At 44.9% G+C, this 22,611-nt stretch overlaps 1 protein-coding gene across 7 annotated transcripts in view; it reads right to left on the reverse strand.

Moving 5' to 3' along the window:
• Nucleotides 1–22,611, reverse strand: part of Cdk5rap2 (CDK5 regulatory subunit associated protein 2) — a 178,326-nt gene that overhangs the window by 25,332 nt on the left and 130,383 nt on the right. For 4 of the 7 annotated variants that reach the window (XR_011369981.1, XM_070012584.1, XM_070012573.1 and 1 more), the window contains exons 24-29: nucleotides 17,520–18,093; nucleotides 16,644–16,703; nucleotides 15,430–15,662; nucleotides 8,314–8,362; nucleotides 5,612–5,784; nucleotides 1,358–1,477 (exon numbers count right to left, since the gene is read on the reverse strand). Coding sequence is in view for 6 of the 7 variants with exons in the window: in XM_070012584.1 (XP_069868685.1) it covers nucleotides 1,358–1,477; nucleotides 5,612–5,784; nucleotides 8,314–8,362; nucleotides 15,430–15,662; nucleotides 16,644–16,703; nucleotides 17,520–18,093 (1,209 nt within the window). In the remaining variant the exon portion in view is untranslated. The remainder of the gene's footprint in view (nucleotides 1–1,357; nucleotides 1,478–5,611; nucleotides 5,785–8,313; nucleotides 8,363–15,429; nucleotides 15,663–16,643; nucleotides 16,704–17,519; nucleotides 18,094–22,611) is intronic. The other 3 variants (XM_070012605.1, XM_070012600.1, XM_070012618.1) reach the window with 1 other exon arrangement.

A 22,611-nucleotide genomic window follows, 5' to 3' on the forward strand; every position in this document is an offset into this window, starting at 1 on the left:
AGAATTACTCTCCAGAGCAATTGCCCGCTCCATTGTAGCCGGTGGCCATTTGAGCCCCCAAATAATTCTATAATTGGATTTGCCAGGGAAAATGTAAAACAGAATGAATCTAATTCAGGCATTACCAAGAGTGAATGTGAAGGGTCCAGGCGTGTATTTCTTTCCTGTGTTTGATACGACTAATAATTCAGATTAATCAATTTCTGGGGGGCAGGGAGTGGGAAGGCTGCAAGATGGGGTGAAATGAGTGGAAGGCAGAGTGGGAAGGAGAGAGGAAGGGAAAAAGGGAGAAAGGAGGGAGGGAAGGAGAGAGGGAGGGAGAGAAATGGAACCAGTTTATCTTGAAAACTGTAACACATATAAAACTACAACACTGTCCTAAATTGATGGCTACAGTGGGCTAGAGAGGAATAAGTGGGCTGAGGGACCAAAGACCTTTGATGGAATTCTATCTTTCTATATGTCAATAATCTCACTTCTCAAAACTGGAAATAATATTGCAGCGCTCCAGTGTTAAACAAGATTCAATAATAAAACAGATGATGAAAGCAACCATTCACTGAGTGAGCAGCGAGCAAGGACCTATCGTGACACTACTCCATGTATGTAATCTCACAATGACCCTTCATGAAATAAAACGGAGAGGTGGGATACATTGTCCAAAGTCACAAAACTAGTAAACAAAAGGCGGGGAACCACACCCTACAATGGCCAAACCAACTTCAGCTTTTCCCAGCAAATACACCAGGCTCAGTCTACATTCTTAGCAACATGAGCACTCTCACTCAGGAAGCAAGGACAGATGTCCAATAGAAACTGGACAGGACCGTGAACACTAAGGATGCTGCCTTTTGTATAAGTGAGGGGAAGAATAAGAATATATATTTCTATCTGTTTTTTTTTTAAATCACTGTAAGGATACAAGCAACAGCCAAGAGGGAAGGAAGGAAGTGAGAACAGACCTAACCAGTAAAGAAGGAAAGTTTTTGGTTTTGAATGATGTGCATGTCTTATCTATAGGAAACTGATGTTCAGTTTTCACAGAAGACCATTTCACTGGGAGCTAACTGTGGCTATGCAGGCATACCGGTGACCTTTTCTTGGCATGTGAGTCCCACCAGACTGATAAAATGCTGATATTTTTATAATCTATTATTGATGACAAGATAAAATACAGCTTTGTTCTACTCTAGAATCCCGATGTGCATCTCCACAGCTTCCCAAGTCCAAAGCCTCGAGTCACACTCCAGAAGCTGGCAGACTCTTTCAGTGATGGAGACAGAAGCGGACTCTTAGCAAACATATCACCTTGAGGTCCTCACAGGCTCTAATACCCAGTGGGAAGGCCCTACTTTACCTTGTTCCAGTTCAGACCCCTGCCGTTCCAGCTGTTTCCGTAGCTTCTCGTTTGTTTTAATAGATTCTTCTAGGCGTTTCCTCAAAGTTCGAATTTCCTGTATGTGTTCCATTAGTAAGTCTACAGGAAGGAAGAGCATTTTTAATTTAAAGTCTGAAGCCCCGACAAGTTGAATAATTTATAGATTATGCAAGGATCTGGAAATTCCAAACAGTATCTGATGTACTAAGAGAGTCAGCATCTGGCAGGTCCTTCCCAGGCTGGGAGAGGCCAGGCAGTCTCCCACAGCCCACGGCCTTGGTGCCATGATGGTTCTCTCCAGTCCTCCACGAGGAAGCTACGTTACATCATTCCAAAAAATTATATTCCATACAATTTTAATGCTACCCCTAATGTAGCCTTTTATTCTTCTCAATATCAAATATTAATTTAAAATCTTCCTTATGGTGAAACTAACAGATCACTTTCAAGTCTGTCTGAATTGCCTGAAACTTGATTAAACTACCTCCATAATGAATCCAGATATTGAGACTAATTTTCTGAAAGGAATATGTTATCTACTTACCACTTACTAATTGAAAGCTTAAAATAAAACAAAAAACAATGCTAGTGAGAATGGTAATAAGAACAGTAATCTCAAGAGTGTATCCTGTTAGCGTGAATCTAAAGCACATGACCTTCTGCAGCTATTTATATTATTTGCCTTAGAAAAGTTCTGTTCCAATGTCTTTCACCAAACAATTCCCCATGTAGGGCTCCATTAACTGCATACATACATATGATGCAGAATTTCATAGCTATTCCGTTGCATTATAAAACTACATGATGTCATGGAAAAATCTATCGTGTTATTCTGTTAAGTTTTAAACTGATACAAAATTGGTTACTCAATATATAATCACCACTCTACATAAAAATATACAAACATGAAAGATAAATGTACAAAAGAAATCAATTACCTCAGGAAGACAGATTTTAGGCTTTTCAAGTACTCTGTTACATTTTATCATATTATTTAGTAATAGATTAAAATTTAAATGTTTCAACTTTCCTTAAGATGAACATTACTTTTTCTTCCCCAGCCACACCACACTTTTAACAAAGAAAGAAACAGTTTCAATCTAGAGGTGGCTTTCTAGAGTCAGTGTTTAAAACATAATCGCATTAAGTATCCAAAGGCAAAACTAATGTCTTTAATTCATCAATTAGGGTATACTCAGTATGTCTTAGTAATGTTTGTTTTAAAACATTATACTAATGTTATGACCCAGTTTTAATTCCTCCAAAATGACTTTCATTTAAAAGTAGCACAATGTTACAGATCTTTTCCTAATTAAATAGTAATTTTGCCATGAATTTGAATGTTTATGAGATGACTTAATTCCCAGACCTTCAGCTATCTGCTATTAATGCCAGAAGTGTGGCAAGTCTTTTGGTGGCATGGCTGCAGGTCTCAAATGAAGCACAGCACTGAACAGCTCTGTCTGCAACACACTCTGGGCACATCTGGGCACTGTACCTCAGGTCCCTTCCTTGCTGCCTGCACACCTTTCAGAGGCTAGTAAGGCCAGAGTCCATCGGGAGCTTGTCAGTTTTGACTGCTGTCTTCCCTGCTGGTTTACCAGGTCTCAAACTGCTGGCTCTGTGGCCATCAAGACAAACCATCTTCCACTGAAGCTTTGGCCAGGGGTTGGACTACTGTCTCGGGCTTGAGGAGATGTTCCCAGTCGAATTGGACACCACATATCAATTATGCAGCCATCCTGAGGAGGAAGAAACCCTATACTAGCCTGTCTCCCTTACAGTAAGATCTTCTGACACATGCTAACTCCTTAAAAATCATAAATCCTCTATGAAATAACTATTTTTTTTAAAGTATGTATCTTTTGCCCAGTAGTTCTCACTTACAGAATCCATGTTACAAACATGCCCCCAAATAAAAGAAAAAGCTTCAAGTTCAAAGACACTCCCTACGGCATTGTTTACAATTGTGAAATTCTAAAAATGACTTCAATGTTCAGCCACAGGAACATAAGGAAAACTGCAGCTCAGCCATTCAATGGACTGTTGCAAAAGCCACTAAAAGTGACGCTATCTACCAACATGTCAGGAAACTTACAATATAATGTTGAGTGAGAAAAGAACAAACACTAAATTATGTCTTACACAGGTCACAAATATGACAAAAAGGAAAACATGCAGAGACTAAAAGATTGAAGAGAAACAAAGACTGTGGATAGGTTAGGATGGTTCCAGAGAGCACTGTCCTCTCAGAGGAACAGAGAGAGCCCGAGTCATGGGCCCCAGCAGAACAGAACTAGAAGAGGTGACTCAATGGTTCTACATGAGACAGGGTGGAGGAGGAAAAGGTGGACCTAGAGGAGGAAGAAAGCGGCACTGATAAGACCAGGATGTGCTGAGGAGAAGATCTCACACATTGCCCTTTCCATCCTCTGGGTGACCATGTGGTAGTCAACTACTTCAAGTGCTTCTAGCTCCTCATAACCTCCAGCATCTAAACCAAGTCTCGTGGGAGTAGTCTTTGGGCTCTTGAAAGGACTCACAGAGCCACATTACAGTAATTCTGTGCAGAAAGAAGTAGCATCAGGGATAGGAAACAATTTGTGATCTACCCTAAGTTAGAGGAAGACAAAAACTAGAGCCAGAAATGACAGAGAAATCAAATACTCAGAAAACCACAATGATCACACAGAGACATTGCTAGAAAGCCCAGGTCTATGAGTCTAGCTGCTGAGGGACCCAGCTGACCCTCATGTCACCCCAAGAATACACACTGCAGGCTCCAAGTATATTTTAGCTGTGTATCAGTCTTTAGAGGAGCCTTAGAGGTCAACCCACATAGGGTGAAGGCTCCTTATAAATTTTCATCTCAAAGAAAAAGGTCTAACTACTTTAAAAAAAATTTTTTTTAAATTTTAAAATAATGACCTATATAATCAAGCATCAATAAGAACCTTTAGTGAGGAGATGCCAGCGGGAAGAAAAACCTCTGGAATAAACAAGAGACCAGACTACCGAGTGAGGTCCAAAGTGTATGCCTGACACTCTACACCATGAGCCAAAGACTGCCCACACCTCTCTTTGTACATGCAGGTTCTCTGCAACACTGCTGACCACATACACACCTCGTATGTAGCTACTGTGTGCTTTAACAGGAGAGCCGGGCACCTGCATCAGAGACCACATCCCTACAAAGCCAAAACATTTATGATCTGCCCTTTCCCAGAGAAGTCTACCTGGCTGGCTGATATAATCACTGAGTCCTACACTGAGTCCTACTGAGATGGCAAGTAGAGGTACAGAGGGAAGGAGGTGTAAGGGCAGGTCCTGGGATCTGATCCACCAGCTCAGCCCACAGCCAGAGGGAGACAAGGGTGCTGGGGGCTGAATAGCTCTATCTCAAAACTCCCGTGTTGGAGGCCTTAGCTTGAGTGTGATGGCACAAGAGCAGGGATCTTTGGCCTGAGGCCAAATGGGATTAGTTCCTTGTCACATGGACCTCTAAGAAGTCTCTTACCCGAAAGAGGACCCTCACCATAACCTAAACAAGCTGCTTGGCACCCTGGTCATGGTCTTTGAGTCTCCAGAACTGGAAAATGAATTTCTGTTGTTGTAATCCCCTCTAATCAATGGTACTAAGCCACAGCAGGCTGAATAGACCAAGACAAAGGGCTTGAACCAATGGCCCAACAGCCATACTAAAGGGAAAGTGCAGATTCATATAATGATCAACTTTGTAATTATGCAAAATAAACAGAATGGAATGGGGGTGGCTCTGGGTATCTGAAGAGCTCAAAGCAACAGAGGCCTCAGTCCCAGTGACCCTGCCTCAGGACGAGCTAAAGGACAAAGGGAGGGGAACCAAACTCTCAGTCACACAACTCCAGTTCTGTCCAGTCCTCCCCTACCTCTGTGAAAAGAATGGGGACTAGCAAGTCTCATACTAAGTCATCATTTAGAAAACACCATTGAGGGTTGGAGATTTAGCTCAGTGGAAAAGTGCTTGCCTAGGCCCTCAGCACTACAAAAGAAAAAAAAAAAAAAAAGAAAGCAAGAAGATTAAAAAAAAGTGACTTTTCCCCAGTCAACCACTCTTTCCCCAGTTATAAATGACTCTCTGTGATCTTCTGTCACAGAACAGACACCACTCTCTGCTCAACCAAGGCAAAGGCAAGACAGCACACGAGCGTCACACCTGGCCGTGTGGAAGACACTTAGAAAAGCATCACTCACCTTGAGGAAAGCGGCTCGACACTGCTGAGATCTTCTCGGTCTCACTGTCTTGCTTTGGGTCCCGTGAGAGGAAAGACTTCTCAGACATTTCATCATCAGATAATATATGAGAGGCGGGAGGCTCCGGAGATTTGGGGAGAATGTCTTGGTAGGTTGGGTTGTCTTCCTCAGTCCTTAACCATTGGAAGTGAGAGAGAAGTCATTTGCCACACTGAAACCCCCAAGCCAGGCCATCAGAGAATCCCTGAGGCTGCTTCCCCTTTCCAGTGTGGCTTACAGCGAAGCAACCCCAGAGAGGGCCTGGGCCAGCGGGCCCCAGTGCTGCTCTATCCTAAGCAATCTGGACCTTTCTTGGTCCTCACAGACACCCCTGAGGAAGAGAGCTCTCGCCTCCTCTACATTTGGGGAGGCAGAGGCTCACATAAACTAGCCACTGGCTCAGCTTCTAAGTATCACTGCTCAGATCTAACTCTGGTCTACTGACTTCAAGGCTGCGGGAGAATGTAGGAGTCCAGCCCACAGCTACAGTGTGGCCTTAAGGATTTAAAACTTTCAAAACCTGTGTGGTCCCCAAGCAAGTCCCAAATAGCATTCTTCCAACCATCATCTGGTTATTAACCTGTATTTCCCAAGGACCACCTAAGTCACGAGGAAAAACAATCCAAAGGCTGTGAAAAGCCCACATGAATCTCCATTATAGATAAGCTCCTTAATTTAAGCTCTTTTCTCTCCCACTTTTTCCTATTACTTCTTGTCAGTGGCTACAGTCTCATTTCTCATGAGCTCAGACAAGAGCAAAGGACTCGGAAGCTGCGATGCATTCATTAACAGGTAAACACCGGATGCAACAGAGCCGAGACAGTGTGATGGATGCCTGGGCTTGTTGCTGGCTTGCAAAAGTGCAGTGGGGGCCAAGGGCATCCATTTAATTAGCTCAGGAGCAACGTGTGAAGGCTAAGTTAGAGCGGAAATGGGTGGAATGGAAGAAAAACAAATCTTCCAAAAAGGTAAAGAGATAACACACTGGCTGAAGATAAAAAGAAGAAGAAGAAAAAAAAAAAGATTCCATGTCTCCCTCGAACCCAGTCTCCAAACACACTCAGTTGCCTCCATAATGGCAGATTCGGCCACATCCTTCAAAGGCTCCTTTCTTCCTGTAGAATAGTGTGGGGCTCTTAACAGGTCCTCTGGGGACCAGCTCCATGGGCCCAGCCTGCCTGTCCAGCTTGGGCCCTCCTAGGCCAGTCTCCTCACAAGGGCCATGTCTCCCTCGCCCTAGGTCTGGATGCTCTCCAGACAGGCTCCACTTAGGGAAGCCCTTCCTTGCACTCTCCTCCACCTGCCAATCAGCAGAAGCAGGATGTGACCTGCAAGGATAGAAACAATATATGCAGAACTGGGAGAAATCTTTGCTCATCTGGCAGAGGGACAAGGACCTTTTAAGTTCACAAAATCTCTGACTAAAATGTCCTCCAGGGAGCTGTGGTACCGCCCTGCCTGCCTGCTGCATGATGCTTGTACCCTTTGTAATGCCAATAAACTCTAAGATGCTGCATCTCATGCTATTTCTTTATCCCCAGGAGTCCAAAGGACCACATCCCCAAAGATATGTACCCTAAAGGCAGGTACCCACTATATAAATAGCATTCGGAACCTTTAGCAAGTCAACAGAGGAGGGCAAGACCTTGGCATCTGCAATAGGCCACTGAGGCAAGCTCAGAAGGTATACAACTCATATGTTGTGTTGGCCCACAGGGACAACACAGAGTCACACTAGGTGCACAGGTATTGTAGTATGACCGATTCAAGTTCAAGTCCCAGCCTGGCATCTCAATGGCAACTCTGAAACAGACCCTAAAAACTTACCCTGAAGTGTCAGAAGTAATAAACGTGAAACACCAAGGTACAGCTGACATACAACATTAGTGAATGCTAGCCAGCTCCTGTCTTCTTTTGAGGATTCTGGGAATCAAGGGATGAATGCAGGAAGTAGTAATGTCACATAGAGAGTTGCTACCACTGTCTACGGCCATACCACCCTGAACGCACCAGCTCTCGTCTGATCTCAGAAGCTAAGCAGAGTTGGGCCTGGTTAGTACTTGGATGGGAGAGTTGCTACCACGTTGCTATGTGCCAACATCTACTTCAGGAACAACTGATCCTGGGATGTGGAGGAGTGCCAGGTTCATTTCCATCCCAACAGACTGAGAAATGAAGTTTGACCTTGTGAGGAAGGACTCAGGGTGCCCAGTGCACAGGCTTCACCTGAAGAACAAGAACCAGGCATGACTGCAGCATGGGGTGGGGTGCATGATGGGAGGGAAAAGAAGCCAAGGGAAAAGAGGGGAAAAGACAGGTCAGCCTGAGAAGGGCTCAAACATCAAGTTAACGAGTATGGCGTTTTTGTATTGCAGACACCCAGGAGCCAACCAGAAGCAATGTGTCATCTGGTTCCAATCACCTGACAGAAATGCCATGAGTCACCCAGAACTAAGAAGTGAAGGCTGCAGGACACCCAGCATGGGCACACTCAGCATGGGGACTCCTGGCTTTGTACGGCGACTGTCAGTTCTATGGGTGTTTATGGCTTATTTGCAAAAAAAGGTTGACAGAATGAGAGAGATCGGAACACTAAAGAAGCTGGCAGGCAAACCAAACCACAAAGTCCTAGAAAGTTTTCTTAATAAACATGACACACTCACCTCTCCATCAGTTCATTCTGGGAACCCAGTTCCACTCCAGCTGATTTGCCTGGAAGCAGAAATAGCATCAAGAAAGAAGGACAACGTTTATTTATTTATTTATTTATTTATTTATTTATTTATTATTATTATTGAACACAAAAAGTGTTCTTGCTCACACACTGCTCCATTTGTTTAAACAGTCTTTACAATAAACGCCAGATACTGGAAATGGGATTACTAGGAGCATGGCTCAGATGTTGGAACGGTCAAGCACTAGTCCCCAGGTGACAGCACTGGACCCAGAAAAGGATCACAATAGCATCACTGGGTACAGTTCTGTTCCTTCTCGAAAACTCTGATGCTAACAGAGTATCTGCTGTTTACTTTGGGAAACAGGTAACTGAATATTGCAAAATGCCTTGTCCTCCTGGCGCCCCCTGAAGGCACGTTGCTAGACTGCCTCCTACGCATGTGGGCAGAGAGGATGCTGCAGGGACTTCATTTTTTCACCTTATAGTGTGAGCAATTTCTCTTGCAAAATTTGCTTTAGACAACACTTTTAATGACCACACTAATATTCCACTGCAGGTGCACAGGTACCGGCAGTCTTTGAAGTTCCTTGTGCAGCATTTAGGTCATCTCCAAATTTTTATTTTAATAAATAAACGAAGCAAACATTGTTGTACATACAGCTTTATCTGCATTTGAATTCTTCCCTTAAGAAAGACTCAGAAATGAGATTACTAGGGAAAAGAGTATCTGGGTGCAGTTGAAAAAGCCACTGTCCACAGGAGAGGAAAGGCCTGAAATAAAACATAAAAAAAAAAGACAAAAGGAAACAAGATAAAGCTCAGAACGTTGTTGGGCAAAAGATGCGCTGCTCTATTCCTGCGTGTCATCATTTGCTGTTTGAAAGGAAGCAAGAGCCCAGATTTCAAAGAGACTAACAACTTTATTTTAAAAATACTTCAGAACTCTGGAAATTGCAGGCCAGGATGAGCTCTTTGAAGAAACTGACGCATGGCTAAAGAAAAGGAAAAAAAAAAAAAAAAGCCCTCTATAGCTGCACTTAAAAAATGTGACTATAATTAAACTGCACCCACATACCAATTTTCAAAACGGCTCCTAAAAGGAAAAGGTTCTCCAACACCATGGTGTGGGGAGAGGATGGCCGGAATGTGCATACCGGCTTGGCGTCTCATGCTTTGGCCCACAAGTCACATGGAAGCTGGCATGGCACACTAGGCAACTTGTCTACCCCGCCAGGCTGCTACCTGGGCACCCAAAGCCAGCACAAAATAACAAAGGCCTGAAAGCAGGGCAACACCACCACCAGGGAAGAATCAGCACCCTGCCCTGAATGCCACTCTCTCCTTCAGCACCAAAGTACAGGTCTAGGGGCTCTCATGTTGCCAGTTAAACAAGTGGCACTGAGGTATCTTACAGCTAGTGCAATCACAAGTCAGGCCCTAGATCCTCCTGGTCATCTCCTGGCCAAGCCAGTATGGGGGTACACTTTCCTGGAAGGCAGGCAGATGCTGGGAGCCCCGCTACCACAGTGGGTGCTCTCACATTTCCACCTTTTGGTCCTCTAAAGTCCTTCTCAAGAATGAGTCCACATCTGATGGAGTCTGATTTTAGGATCTTGATGAAAAGTCCTAGAGTTTAGGACTATCTTTATTGGACAGAGACAAGTGGCTGCTACAGGAGCAGCTCCATCGTACTTTCTATCGCTGCCTGAACTGGGCCGCCTCGCAGCGCTCAGCTGATGACTCAACCTGACAGTTGCTGAGGATGGACCCCCACCCCAGCGCAGCCTCGAGGGCTGCAAGGGGACCACCAGGCCAGCAGCAAGTTGACATCCTGCTGCCCAGGCATCCCTGGGCTTCAGGAGTAGATCAGAAGGTAACCTTGTTTTGGGGCAGGCTTCAAGCATCCTGAGTCTCCACACCAAAACCATCAAAGGCCTCTCTCTTCTCCATCAAAAAAAAAAAAAAATCCAGAACCACAGAAGTGTCCCAACGTCACTCATAGCATGAGCTCCCCCTCTTCCTATGAAGACCCTTGGGGAGCTTGCAGTAACTCAACAACAACAACTGTATTCTATGCATTTCCCAACCACAACAGGGTTCTTTTAAGACTAAGTGACAAATGGTTACTGTGGGATTCACAGGGAGATCATCACACTGATGTGCTGAACGTCTTGGTGGAACGCCTCCGCACAGGTGACAGGGTACCATCTGTCGGGCTATTCTAAAAGCTTAGAATGCAGGTCAGGAAAATGCTGCTCTCTGGCAAATCTTGTTGCTCTTCCTAAAGCTTTGTGGCTTGTGGCAGTGGAGTGACTTCATCTTTTCAAATAAAAAACATGTCGCCATGCCCTCTGCTATGCAGGGGGGCTTGTGACGGGGGCATCCACCTTCAGCCTCCTCTGATCCATTCTGTCCGCTGCAGACATGTCAGAAGCTTCCTCTGAAATAGAGCTTCTCAGCTCAAAACCCATGGATCCCTCAGGCTCAGCTCAAATCCCATAGTCCTACATCTCTGCAGCCTCCCCCCCCCCCCCCGCCATGTTTCCTTCCTGGCCCCCTAGGAGCTGGTGATGAATATGTGCAGGGCTCCTCCCAGGTGCCTGGCTAGCCATGGGCCATGGAGAACACAGGGATGAATGACAGCTTCCTGCTCAATGCGTTCACATGGAAACTGTGGGAGGGAATACAGAGGTGACAAGCGTAATCCAGCCTAGGGATGAGGAAATTTCTGAGATGGTAGAACAGAGCTGAATCTCTGTTTTGAGACACAGTCTTGCTGTATAACCAGGCTGGCCTCTAACTCACAGTCCTCCTGCTTCAGTCTCCCAAGTGCTGGGATTATAGGCATGTAACACTGTGCCTTCTTTGGAGCACTGTGCCATGCTTGGGCCTCAGAAACCTTTGATCAATTGAATATCTGAGGCAGGAAGGGCTGCTTCATAAAGGTAAAAAGAAGCTAAGGGGCCTGATGAAGGTAGATTCTAGGGTAATGAGGAGTGAAAATCCTCCATCTGATCTGATAGCCTGGACCACTACTCTAACATACTTCACTATCATTGTGATCACCTCTTGAGCTCCCATTATTTTGCCAATAAGAACACAAACACTTTAACAGGGACACAGTCTCCTGTGAGCCTTAAAACAACTCCGTTAAGATAGGAACCACTATACCCACAGAGTAAATACAACCCTTAATGGGTAATACTGGGGTCTCTGATTCGAAAGGCCTTCCCATCTTACCACCCTGTGGGTGCTTCCATCCCAAGGCCAGAATGAAGACCACGAGTAAGCTACAAATAACCTAGAGGTGAAGAAGAACCAGCTCTTGCTTCCACTCAGGGCGACCAATACAATCTTAAGTGGGGCTGGCAAGTTTTCTACAAGTAGAAGATGACCTTAACAGGAAAGGGACTGAACAGTGTGCCATGCTTGGGTCTCAGAAACCTTTGGTCAGTGTACCAACTGAATAGGGCATGATGCAACAGTCATATGGTGGTTAGAAGGCCAGTCTATGGGAGGAAACTTCCTAGGGTCCATTCAGATCCTGACGCTTCCTGTGTGACCTTGAGTAAGTGAATTCACCTCTGTTTTCCTCATATGAAATGAGGGTAAACCATAATATTTCTTAGTCGCTTGAAAACAATGCCTGGCATATAGCAAATACTCAGTGAAAGCCAGCCTTCATTTCCTCCAACATCTTCATTATCAATGTTTCTAGAAAAGGAACACTGTAAATTTCCTTGAGAAGGAAAGAATGTTTGGGGGCTTATTTCTGTCAACAAGGGAGTGTCAGCTGTCTTTTCTTCTCATGCCAAACTCTGGCACCATGGAGCTCACTAAGAGTCTGTCTCACCGTCTACCTGAGCTCACCCTAGGACATTACGCCAAGTTATCCCAAGACAAAATAATGCCTTTCTCATTAGGCAACTGCCTGGGGATGCACTGTGAATGAGTACATGGAAAACCTGTGCAACACCAGTTCCTCATCCTCTCTGAGTCTTAGCCCTCTTAAGGAATCTGGAGTTTATGGGCCCTGACACCCAGAAAAATGCGCATACTCAAAGTCCTACAGAGTTCCAAACCCCTAGTAAAAGCCCTAGTTTAACTGACGGAGAAATCTCAGCCCTACCCCTTACAATCACTAAGAAACCACAGAATCATCCACTCTACCAATTAAATACTATGAAAAAAATAGCAAAGATGTACACACAAAGATTTCTATAGCATGTTCTTTATAAAAGCCCAAACTTCCCATGTAATTGTAACCCCTCTGTACAGTATGTTCACAAAAAAATAAAATAATAAAAAATAAATAAATAAAAGCCCAAACTACATGTCCATCCAGTAGAGAATGGCCAAAATGTGATGATACATAAGATAAAAGAATGCTTTGAACCAGTAAGCATTCAAATGCATATTAATATTATCTACAACTGAACAAAGGAAATTACACATAGTTCTCTTTCCTTATAAAAAAACACATAGGCATTTTAAAGTCTGAGCATACACACTCCAGGGTGTTCATGCATTGCTGTGTAAATGATACAATTATATTTGCTTATCTGTTACTCCACAGTAAACATGGGATGTCTTACACTGATTTTTTAAAGTCTGTGCTTAAAATGTTAAGAACTTGGGCCATTCAACTGTCTCAAATATATAACTACTTTATGAAAATCTCACTCCATAAATCAAGAGCCAGACCTCTTTACTCAGCTCCACTTACCATTCATTCTCTATGAAGTGAGTTAGAGAGAGGGCACTGGGACTTTTCTGCCTTTTGCAGAAGAAAATAAAACTCTACATTTGTGTGGTCTCCTATACTTGAGCTGTCCTATCTCTGGACCCATAGGAAAGTGGAAATGGGGTGTCCTTGGACTTGTCAAAGTCAGTTGACTAAAAAACAAATCAAGGATGTAGGGTGAGGGAGGGGCTGGTGGTGCCAGAGGCGGTATCCATCAAGCCTCTAACAGTCAGGATCAGGGTAGGGAATGACGGAAGAAAAGAGAGAGAGGGAACTGTCCTGGGCCTGGAAGATACAGCGCTACTGACCACCCAGTATTTCCCTGCATCTTGTATATACACTCCTCTAATTCGGGGAGGGGAAGGGAAAAAACAAAATTCTGAAACAGAGATCCAGGTTGACCCACTGTAACAATGAGATGTACAAGACACTATGCTGAAAAGGGGGGGGGGGTAAGCTGTGGGGGTGGGAGGGAAGGGATGGTAGGGGAAAAACAAAGGAGGAGGCAACAATGCTCGATAAGAAACATACTCATTACCTTGCTCATGTAACTGTAACCCTTCTGTACAGTATTTTTACAATAAAAAACATACAAAAAATAAGATGAAAACTACCTTATTTAGAAAAGATGAGTGAGAAGAAAGCAGAGTGAAATAGTGACTTGGAGAAAGGGAGAGTCCAAGAACTTCACGGTTTGGAAGCACTCCTAAAAAGATGGGAGACGGGAGAAGGGTGATGACTTACTGAGTCTGAAGCAATTTCAACATCTGTATGAATGACAGGATGGAAAATATTCCATTGAACAAAATAATCTGCAGGGCTATATTGACAATAACAAATTTTAAATAATAGTTGGGGTAGGATGCATCCTCTACTAGCTGCCCTTTAGTAATGAGGAGAGAAGAAATGGCGGGTGTTAGGAGAAAACCACAGTGACATGTGACAAGCAAGAATCATCAATGGACGGTAAAGTGTGGAGAGGAGTACACGATTTACCGAATTACAAAGTTCCCCAGCTAATAATTGATTAGCTACACAGGGAAATATAATTTACACAGAGAAACCTGACAGGCAACACCTTAGCCATCACAGCTAGCATCACTGCAAGTAGGACAGGCCAATACTGTGAGCCTCCTCAACGTGATATCCTGAGAACAAAACTATCCCATAGCACTGTCACACAAGTGCCTAATCTAATCTAATCCACAGGAATAACAGGTAATTTCAGAGTGAGGGAGAGTGTGGACTTATTAAGTATGTTAATATCATGAAAGACAAATGGTGAGGAAGGACTCCAGAATAAAGGAAATCAAGGAGATACAACAACGGAAGGTAAGGGGAGCGCTCTGTGGAGAGGAGGAGGTCTGGCTGTAGCTGTGACTCATGTGGCTCAGTGGTAGAGCATTTGCCTAGCAATTGCCGGGCCCTGGGTTCTACCCCAAGCACCAGTAAAATAAAAATTAAACGTAAAAAGTAACATGGATACTAGATGGTGGATCAGGAATAAACCTGTCATGAAGATAGGACTGAATTGATTATAAAAATATCTGAATTTAAACTATATATAACAGTAAACTAGATAGCACTGCTTCTGACTTAGATGTTGGTATCATGGGTATAAAAGAGAATGTCTTGGATTTGAAGAACTACAAACCAAAGTAGCTAGGGGAAAAGGGATAAGATATGATCAGTCCACCCTCTAAGGGGCTCAGAAAGATGATGATGATGATGATTGATGATGATGATGATGATGATGATGATGATGATGATGATGATGATGATGATGTGCATAGAGAGAAAAAAGACAGAATGATAAAAGAGCAAAATGCTAACCACTGATGAAGCTCTTTGTTACAGTCTTGAAAATCTTTTAAAAATTTAGTGCAATAATATTATTTAAATACCTGCTACAGAGTAAAAGTTTGTTGTTGTTGTTTTTCATCCTTCTTCTGGCTACTTCTAACTCCTGAATGTATTTTTACACTGATATGCAAGTTTTGCTTGTTTGGGATTTTTTTTGTTGTCAACATTCCAAACACGAGTTTATACACGCATGCATGTGCACGTGCACATGCGCGCGCGCACGCACACACACAGATCTACTCACAAATTTGGAAGAACAAGTGACTTTTCCTGGCTGGCTTTATTACTATGCCTCTACTGTCCCTCTACTACCCCTTGCCCCAATAGGCCCCAGCTTGGAAACTGCAGGCCAGGGGCACAGGGTGGAGGCAGCAGCGAGTATGGCTCTGTAGTTGCCTCTGCCTGGCAGAGGTGAAATGTGCAAGAGGACCAAAGACCTCCAAGCAAGGCCAAGGACTCAACACTGGCATGTCTAGGGCTCTTCCCCCAACTCACCGTGGAGGAGAAGCTTCTCCAGCCGCTGCAGCAGCTCGGCGCACTGATTCAGCTGCTCCTGGAAGCCCTCGGCCACACAGGCATCCACGTCGCTAGCCTGCAGCAGCTCCTCAAACGCCTTGATCATGGTGCTCATGTGTTGACGGTAAATGACACAGATGTCATGGCTATCCTTAATCTGCTGCCGCTGAAGGGAGAGCTCCCTGGCTTGGGACTGAACTAATGAATCATATCTGATAAAAGGAGGGGAAAGAAAATGCTTGTACCATTTTAGAATTGAATTTTTGTGACCTTAACACTAATTGGAAAAATGACAGAGCACGATTTTTTTAAAGCCTGCAGCTGTACAAGTATATATACTTTTAGAAAAATTGAAACTGTACAAGGTCACTCCCTCTTTGAGTTCAAACAGCCAGCGAATGTTAGAACAGATATTCTTCTGCAATATTTTTAACCTTATAAAGCCCCCAATTAAAGTCTAGATTGGCAAGGACGCAAGAGAACAATTAGTTTCCATACATTCTTCAAAAACACTATTTTGAATTGTAGGAACATGTGCTCCAGGGGCAGAGACCCTCAAAAATTCTCACGAAGTATAAGAAAGAGTAAGGCAGGGAAAGGGGACTGGCCAGTGAGGAACAGAATTTGTAGCCATTTACTTCATGTCCAGGGCCACACGACATGAAGTAAATGGCATAAAATTGTCTACCCTCCTAACATCAACAAATGAATGAATGCCCACTTCTAATATAGGAAAGTAAACTGGTTGTCAAGGTAATTAGGTGAAGGTTTAGGGTTCACAAACTGACTTTAAAGCTCTTCAAGCTCCTCACTGTCTTTCCATACTTTTCCCTACATGGGCCCATAAGCAGTAGCAGGCACCAAGACAAACAAAGCTAAGGGAGAGTGGCCAGGTGGACACCTGTTCTTCAGTTCCCCCTTTCACAAACAACAGCATGAGGGCCAGGCAAGCACCTTCAGTGCCGAGAATGAGCACTGGCGTAGGAGGTGGGCACTGACTCCATGGAAGAGGAGAAAGTTGGTTATTGGGGGGAGGGGGATATTGTGCCATGAACCCTATCAACATCTCTTACAGCTCTGTGAACATTCACAGACAGGTCACAGCAACCTGAGTAAGGATTCCTTTTCTAGTCTACCAGGTGCTTGTTAGGATCAAGTAAGGACAGTTCCTTGATGGGCATGGTGGTGCTCACCTGTCATTCCAGCACTCAGGAGGCTGGGGAGGGAGGAGGATCTTTGAGTTTGAGGACAGCCTGGTATACAGGGCAAGAAGAAAGGAGGAGGACAGAAGGAAGAAGAGGAATACGGGAAGACAGAGGAGAAGGGAAAAGGAAGGGAAGAAGAAAAGGAAAAGAAATGTTCTTAAACCAGGGGCTGACACAATAGCTCTTCCGTGAACACAAGCTTCCTTTATTATCGCTGCTTGGGAAAGTCTTGAAAAATTCACTCTGGCTGCTGACAACTCAGAACAATATGTTGTCTCAAATTAGTGACGGATGAAGGTCAACTTTCTAAATGATCGTGGTTTTTGCCATATCTCATGAGGCAAAACTGTACATATTTATACCCATAAAACATTATCTTCATGACCTAAGAATTCTTCTCTTTCGACACAAGCTTATTTCTCTAAGATGACCTTAAAGGGTAAAGATATGGAAAACATTAATATGCCTCCCAACCTGCCTAGGACATCAGTTTAGTGCCACAGGGAGACAAAAGCCACTAGCAGAGTGAGAACAAGCCCCGCAGTTCAGCTAAAGCACTGTAATTCACCAAGTGACTGGTATAAAACCTTTCCGCTAGTCCCCAACCTAAGGAGGACAAAACCTGCCTGCCAGTTTGAGAGGACAAACTACTCCTAGCTGAGGCTCATGTGTGCAGCGCATGTTTTGTAGCATCACATTTCACTTCCCCACCGGGCCTGGCTTCTTAACCATAGGCCAAATCCCTTCCCAGGACACTCTGCTACCACAGAGCATCATGCTCTCCTAGCTCTCAGGTTCCAGGCTAGCAGCAACCCAACAGGACTGCAGGCTTAAACAGGGGAAGCAGCTAGAGGTAGAAGGTACCTGGCAGGTGAAAGATCTCGGAACTTATTCTGCAGGTTATGGATTTCACTGAAAAGTTCCAAGTTCAAATTCTGCTCCTTCTGCAGCTCATACTCCTGCTTCACCAGCTGTTGTCTGAGGCTTTCTAACATCCTGCTATCAATCATCTCGGGGGTGAGTGGGCGGAGGATTTTCATGTGTTTCACGTATCGTACTTGGTGCAAACTTGAAAAGGTCATCTCTTCTTCATCAGTACTGCCCTTGGGTTTGTTCAAGCCATCTTGGGCCCCTTCTGTCCCACACAGAACTGTGATAATGGCCTCACTGCATTGGGAGTGCTTTTGAAGCTGGAACAGGAAATTCCGGTAGCCCTCCAGCTCAGTTTCCAAGTCACAGATTTTCTGTTTTAAGTATTCTGTGTCATGTGAAATGTCGAGGTCCCCAGATGGATCAGACTCAGACACACTGACTTTAACGGAAAGCTGACTCTTCGAATCCAAGCAAGTGGCTGCAGAAGTTGGGTCCAGAAAATCTTCAGAGTTCTCTTTATGTGTTGGCAACACAGCCAGGTCATCAGGTGAATAAATTTCAGAATCTGGAAAATCAAATATATTGATATCAGTGTCTCCCAGCCTTTGTCTCAGCCACCGCCCAGTCAATGCTCTCCAGTGTACCGCTCCGTTGTGGCTTGTTTGAATCTCGTATGTTCCCCATAGGACCACGTTTTGAAGACTAGGTGTTCGCCTGCTGTGTACTAGAATGGGTGGACTCTCTCAGAGACAGGGACTAGTGGGAGAAAGTGAGGCCACTGGGGACATGCCCTTAAAGGTGATATGGGACCTCGCCACCCCACTTTGCATCCTGGCCACCATGAGGTGAATAACTTTACTGCACCACACGCTCCCTACCACGACATTCTGCCTGATTACAGGTCCAAAACCAGAACCAGGTAGCCATGACCTGAAATGTCTGACACCAAAATAAAGCTTTCCTTCTTTTAAGTTGATTCTCCCAGGCACTTTGTCACAACAACAGAAAGCTGATTAATATACCATCTTGCCTCTCAATACATGGTTTTTCTCATAACAAATGTCCTCATGAGTGAATTTAACAATCATAAACCAGCTACACATCTAAAAATCACCAATTATCCCCACTTTCAACTTGAGATGCACCATAATCTGATTCCAAGGACCTATCCAGAAGCATTCTGGCACCAACCATGGGGAGTTCCTAGGACATCTACAAATGCCATGTAGCTTCATGCCTTCATAGGAACTGTACCTTCTGCCTAGAATATCTTAGGCCCTCTATTCTATCCCACTCTTTGAACTCCTACTCATCCTTCAACATCTAGATCTAATTCTCCTCCTTCTAGGGGTCCACTCCCAAACTATGCAAGTCCCTCCTCTCTGTGTTCCCATAGCATGTTACAGACACATTAACACACCCCACACACTGCATGCCTGATGTTACTGGAGGGGCTGCAGTTGACATAGCAGCAATTAATTACATGGATGCCTCTCCCAAGCACCAGACTGCAAGTCCTTTTAGAGCAGGGATGTGGCCTTCCATCCTCATGTCCTCAGTGCCTGGAACACATCCGTGCCAGCACAGATCAGAAGTCAGTGATGCTCTGAGAAACGCAGAAGGCTCATGACAGAGCATTGAAGAGCAAGCATTCCACACACCCTCGACAGGAGGGCCTCCCATTTCCCCATCTACAGGCCATCGTGTCCTCTTCATTAGCTGACTCACTGACTCCCACTCTGTTCACCTTTCCTTAAGTCAAGCCTCCGTCCTCAGAGATGCAGCCAGCTTGTATGGGAGACAGAGAGCACAGCAAGAGTATAGAGCTTTGGACCAAAGAGCAACAGGTCACATCTAGCCCTGCCACTTGCTGGCTGCAGACTTAAGCAAATAACTTGCTAACCCTGAAGCCTCAGCTGACCCTGCATGGAAATGAAGAAAGATGCTTAATATGGTGACAATGAGGCTTGACTCCACAGCTTCCGTCCTTAACTGCCGCTACCCAGGGAAAGCTCAGCTCCACATAAGGAGGTGATTGAATATTTAAGAGGCAGCCTAGTATGTATAGTAGGAAAACACTAGATTTAAAAGGCAACATCCCCAGCTTCCAACACTGGCTCTGCCACTTAGTAGCTGCATGACCTCAGTTAGGCAGATGAGACTCCTTACAGTGAATGACCACTGTCAGGCTGTGAGGCTGGGCTTACTTATGCTCACTTGTGGGGACCATGTGGAACAATGTCTGCTGCTGTGTCTTTTCCACAGCACCCCACCAATGTCGTTGGTGTACAGCAACCCAGTGAGGCATCATCAGAATCCACATTTGACAGAAGGTCGAGGCTTCTGGAGCAGGAGCTCTCCCCATGGCCTAGGACGAGCAGCAGGAGAACTGCTCATCAAAGCTCTGCTTTTTCGTTTCAAGCCAAAAAAAGATGGGAGAAGACACTCCTCACTGGCCCAGGAAAAGGCACCGTGGCTGGACCAGAGGACCTGGAGGTCTCTCAGAGAGAAAACACAAGCATAGGCATAGTTCGATTTCTAGTTCACAAACCCAGTCCTTATCCACTCTTGTCCCTCTGTTCACAGGGCAAACATCTCAAAGTCAGTTTTAGCTACCACATGACCTAAAGGAGGCGTTCCCGAGGAAGCAACCTGTCAGGCTCACTGGTCTGTGTGGTCCTTGAGAGTAGAAACTGGGTCACCCTCCGCCTGCTGCCCCGGTGTCCGGTGTAGAGCCGCGATAAAGAAGGCACCGGGTGAGAGAGCATAAGAGAGAAGAAGTACAAGAGGGAAGATTTCCCAACAAGGCTTTGTTCCCTTTGTTCCACTAAGCTGTCCACAAAATAAGGAAACCGCTTTAGTGACAACCTTATTATAGTGGAATTTCATCTGTAGATCATGGAAGAAGCAGTATTCACTAAAGATTGGTTCTGGTAACTTTCATTAGGTACCCATGAGGCAAAGACAAGTGACTGCGGTCACTCTGATGTTTCCCCCCACCTACCCCAAGTGCCCGGAGGGGATGGGTTCCACTGTGAACTCTGCTCCTAACCATGTGAAAAGCATATTGGCCTACCACTCGATACTTAGTAGCTCTGACTTCAGAAGTGTCCTCAAAGTTCCCTACAGAAACTTATAACTTAGCAGGGGCAAGGAATTGACTCAGGCACCAAGGCAAGAATACAACAAATCTCCTTACTAGCATTCTCTGCTCCGCAGGCCTTGATAAAGTTCTGAAGGAGCTGCTTCCTCTGTTCCGCTCAATAGCATTGTGTAGAAGGTGTGGGAGAAGGCAGGGTTGTAGGGTCACAGGCTGCCAGCGCATGGGGACCTCTGGATGTATGATCACATTCCAGGACCCGATCCACGCACCTAGCACCTCACCAGAGTTGTTCGCTTACTGTCCAGTGAGGCAATGCCACAATCTCCACGTGAGAAAAGGGAAAGTCAATGCTTGAGAGCTAGAGAATCTGCCAAAGGCTCAGGATGAGTAGCAGCAGAGCCCTTCACCAAGCCTGGGTGCACCCGAGGATGAAAGAGGATGAATATGGTTGAAGTACCACGGAACCTGCTCAAATTGTTTTAGGAAGGGAGAAGAGGTGGAAGAGAGGGTGATCAAGGGGCAGGATTGATTGGAATATACATGGTAAATAAACATGCATTTGAAGTGTCACAGTGAATCTCTCTTACACAGTTAATGTGTCCCTACCCGCTGTCCCCCCCCCCAAAAAAATACAGCCTGGGTGCTTACTTCTGACACTCCAAATGCTACATCCTGACCCCTGCCCCACAAAGGAAGACCCTCAATAGGAAGAACAGTAATGCCTGTGTGAGCTCCCTCACTCACTTAGTAGCTACTAAGGGGCTCCTGGAGACATGACAGCAGTGGAGTCACCCCCAGCACCCAGCCCAGAGTAGGTAGTACTGAGTAACTTAACTGAATAATAAGGTATGATATGGGGCTAAAAGGAGGAGACCTCGAATCCTGGGGAACTCAGGAGTGACCTCAGGAAAAGTAAAGCTTATGTAGGGATCTACACAATGAAGATTCAGCTAGACAGCAACTTGGCAACACACATGCCAAGTTCTGGATGCACACTCAGAAAGATGAGAGCAGCTCTGTGATACAGAGGTACTTAAAAGAATAGGAAACTAACAGGACCGGTGGCTCATGCTTGTAATTCTAACTACTCAAGAGGCTGACATATGAGGTTCACGGTTCAAAGCCAGGTAGAAAACTCCTCCAATTAACCAATCAAAAATCAGAAGTAGCACTGTGGCTCAGGAGTAGAGTGCTAGCCTTGAGCACAAAGAGGCTCAAGGACAGTGCCCAGGACCTAAGTTCAAGCCAGATAACACTAGCTCTCCTCACTCCTGCAATCCCAGCTATATAAGAGGCTGAGACAGAAAGGTCAGCCCTGTCCCGCAAGAAAAGTTCAAGATGCATTGTACTTATAAACTAACATATTGAATTAAAACACTTTTGTACAACTATTTAAAGTTAATCAGAAAAAAATGGAAAACAATCATGAGACCCCTTCTTGACCAACAACTGAACATGGTTGCACACCTGTCATCCTTGCTTCATGGAAAATTGAAATAGGTGGATGGCAGTCCAGGAGCATTCCCTGAGCAGGAAGTGAGACCCCCACCTCAAAACATAACCAGCCCAAGAAAGGGCTAGAAGTATGGCTCAGTGCTAGAGCAACTACTTAACAAGCACAGGGTAGGTGGTTTCAAACTCCAATACCTAGAACCTTCCACATCTCAGCTAAAAAAAAAAAAAAAATAGTTCTAGAACTTTCCACAACTCAGCTAAAAAACGTTTTGGTCCCTGGTATAGTAACTTTCTCCTCAAGTCCAGAACACCCACCATACTTGTTAGGCCTCAGAAAGGCCCCACTAGTGGGACCAAGGCTCTTAGCCAGGTCTTTCCCCAGAGACTCATGTTCCCTCGACCACTCCACAGCAGATTTAAGATTCCTGATGACCGGGCTGGGAAGATGGCTCAGTGGTAGAGTGCTTGCCTTGCATGCATGAGGCCCTGGGTTCAATTCCTCAGCATCACATAAACAAAAAGAAA

The sequence above is a fragment of the Dipodomys merriami genome, unplaced genomic scaffold (assembly GCF_024711535.1).
Source record: "Dipodomys merriami isolate MVZ:Mamm:240054 unplaced genomic scaffold, mDipMer1.0.p SCAF_11, whole genome shotgun sequence".
In the NCBI taxonomy this organism is placed as follows: Eukaryota; Metazoa; Chordata; class Mammalia; order Rodentia; family Heteromyidae; genus Dipodomys; species Dipodomys merriami.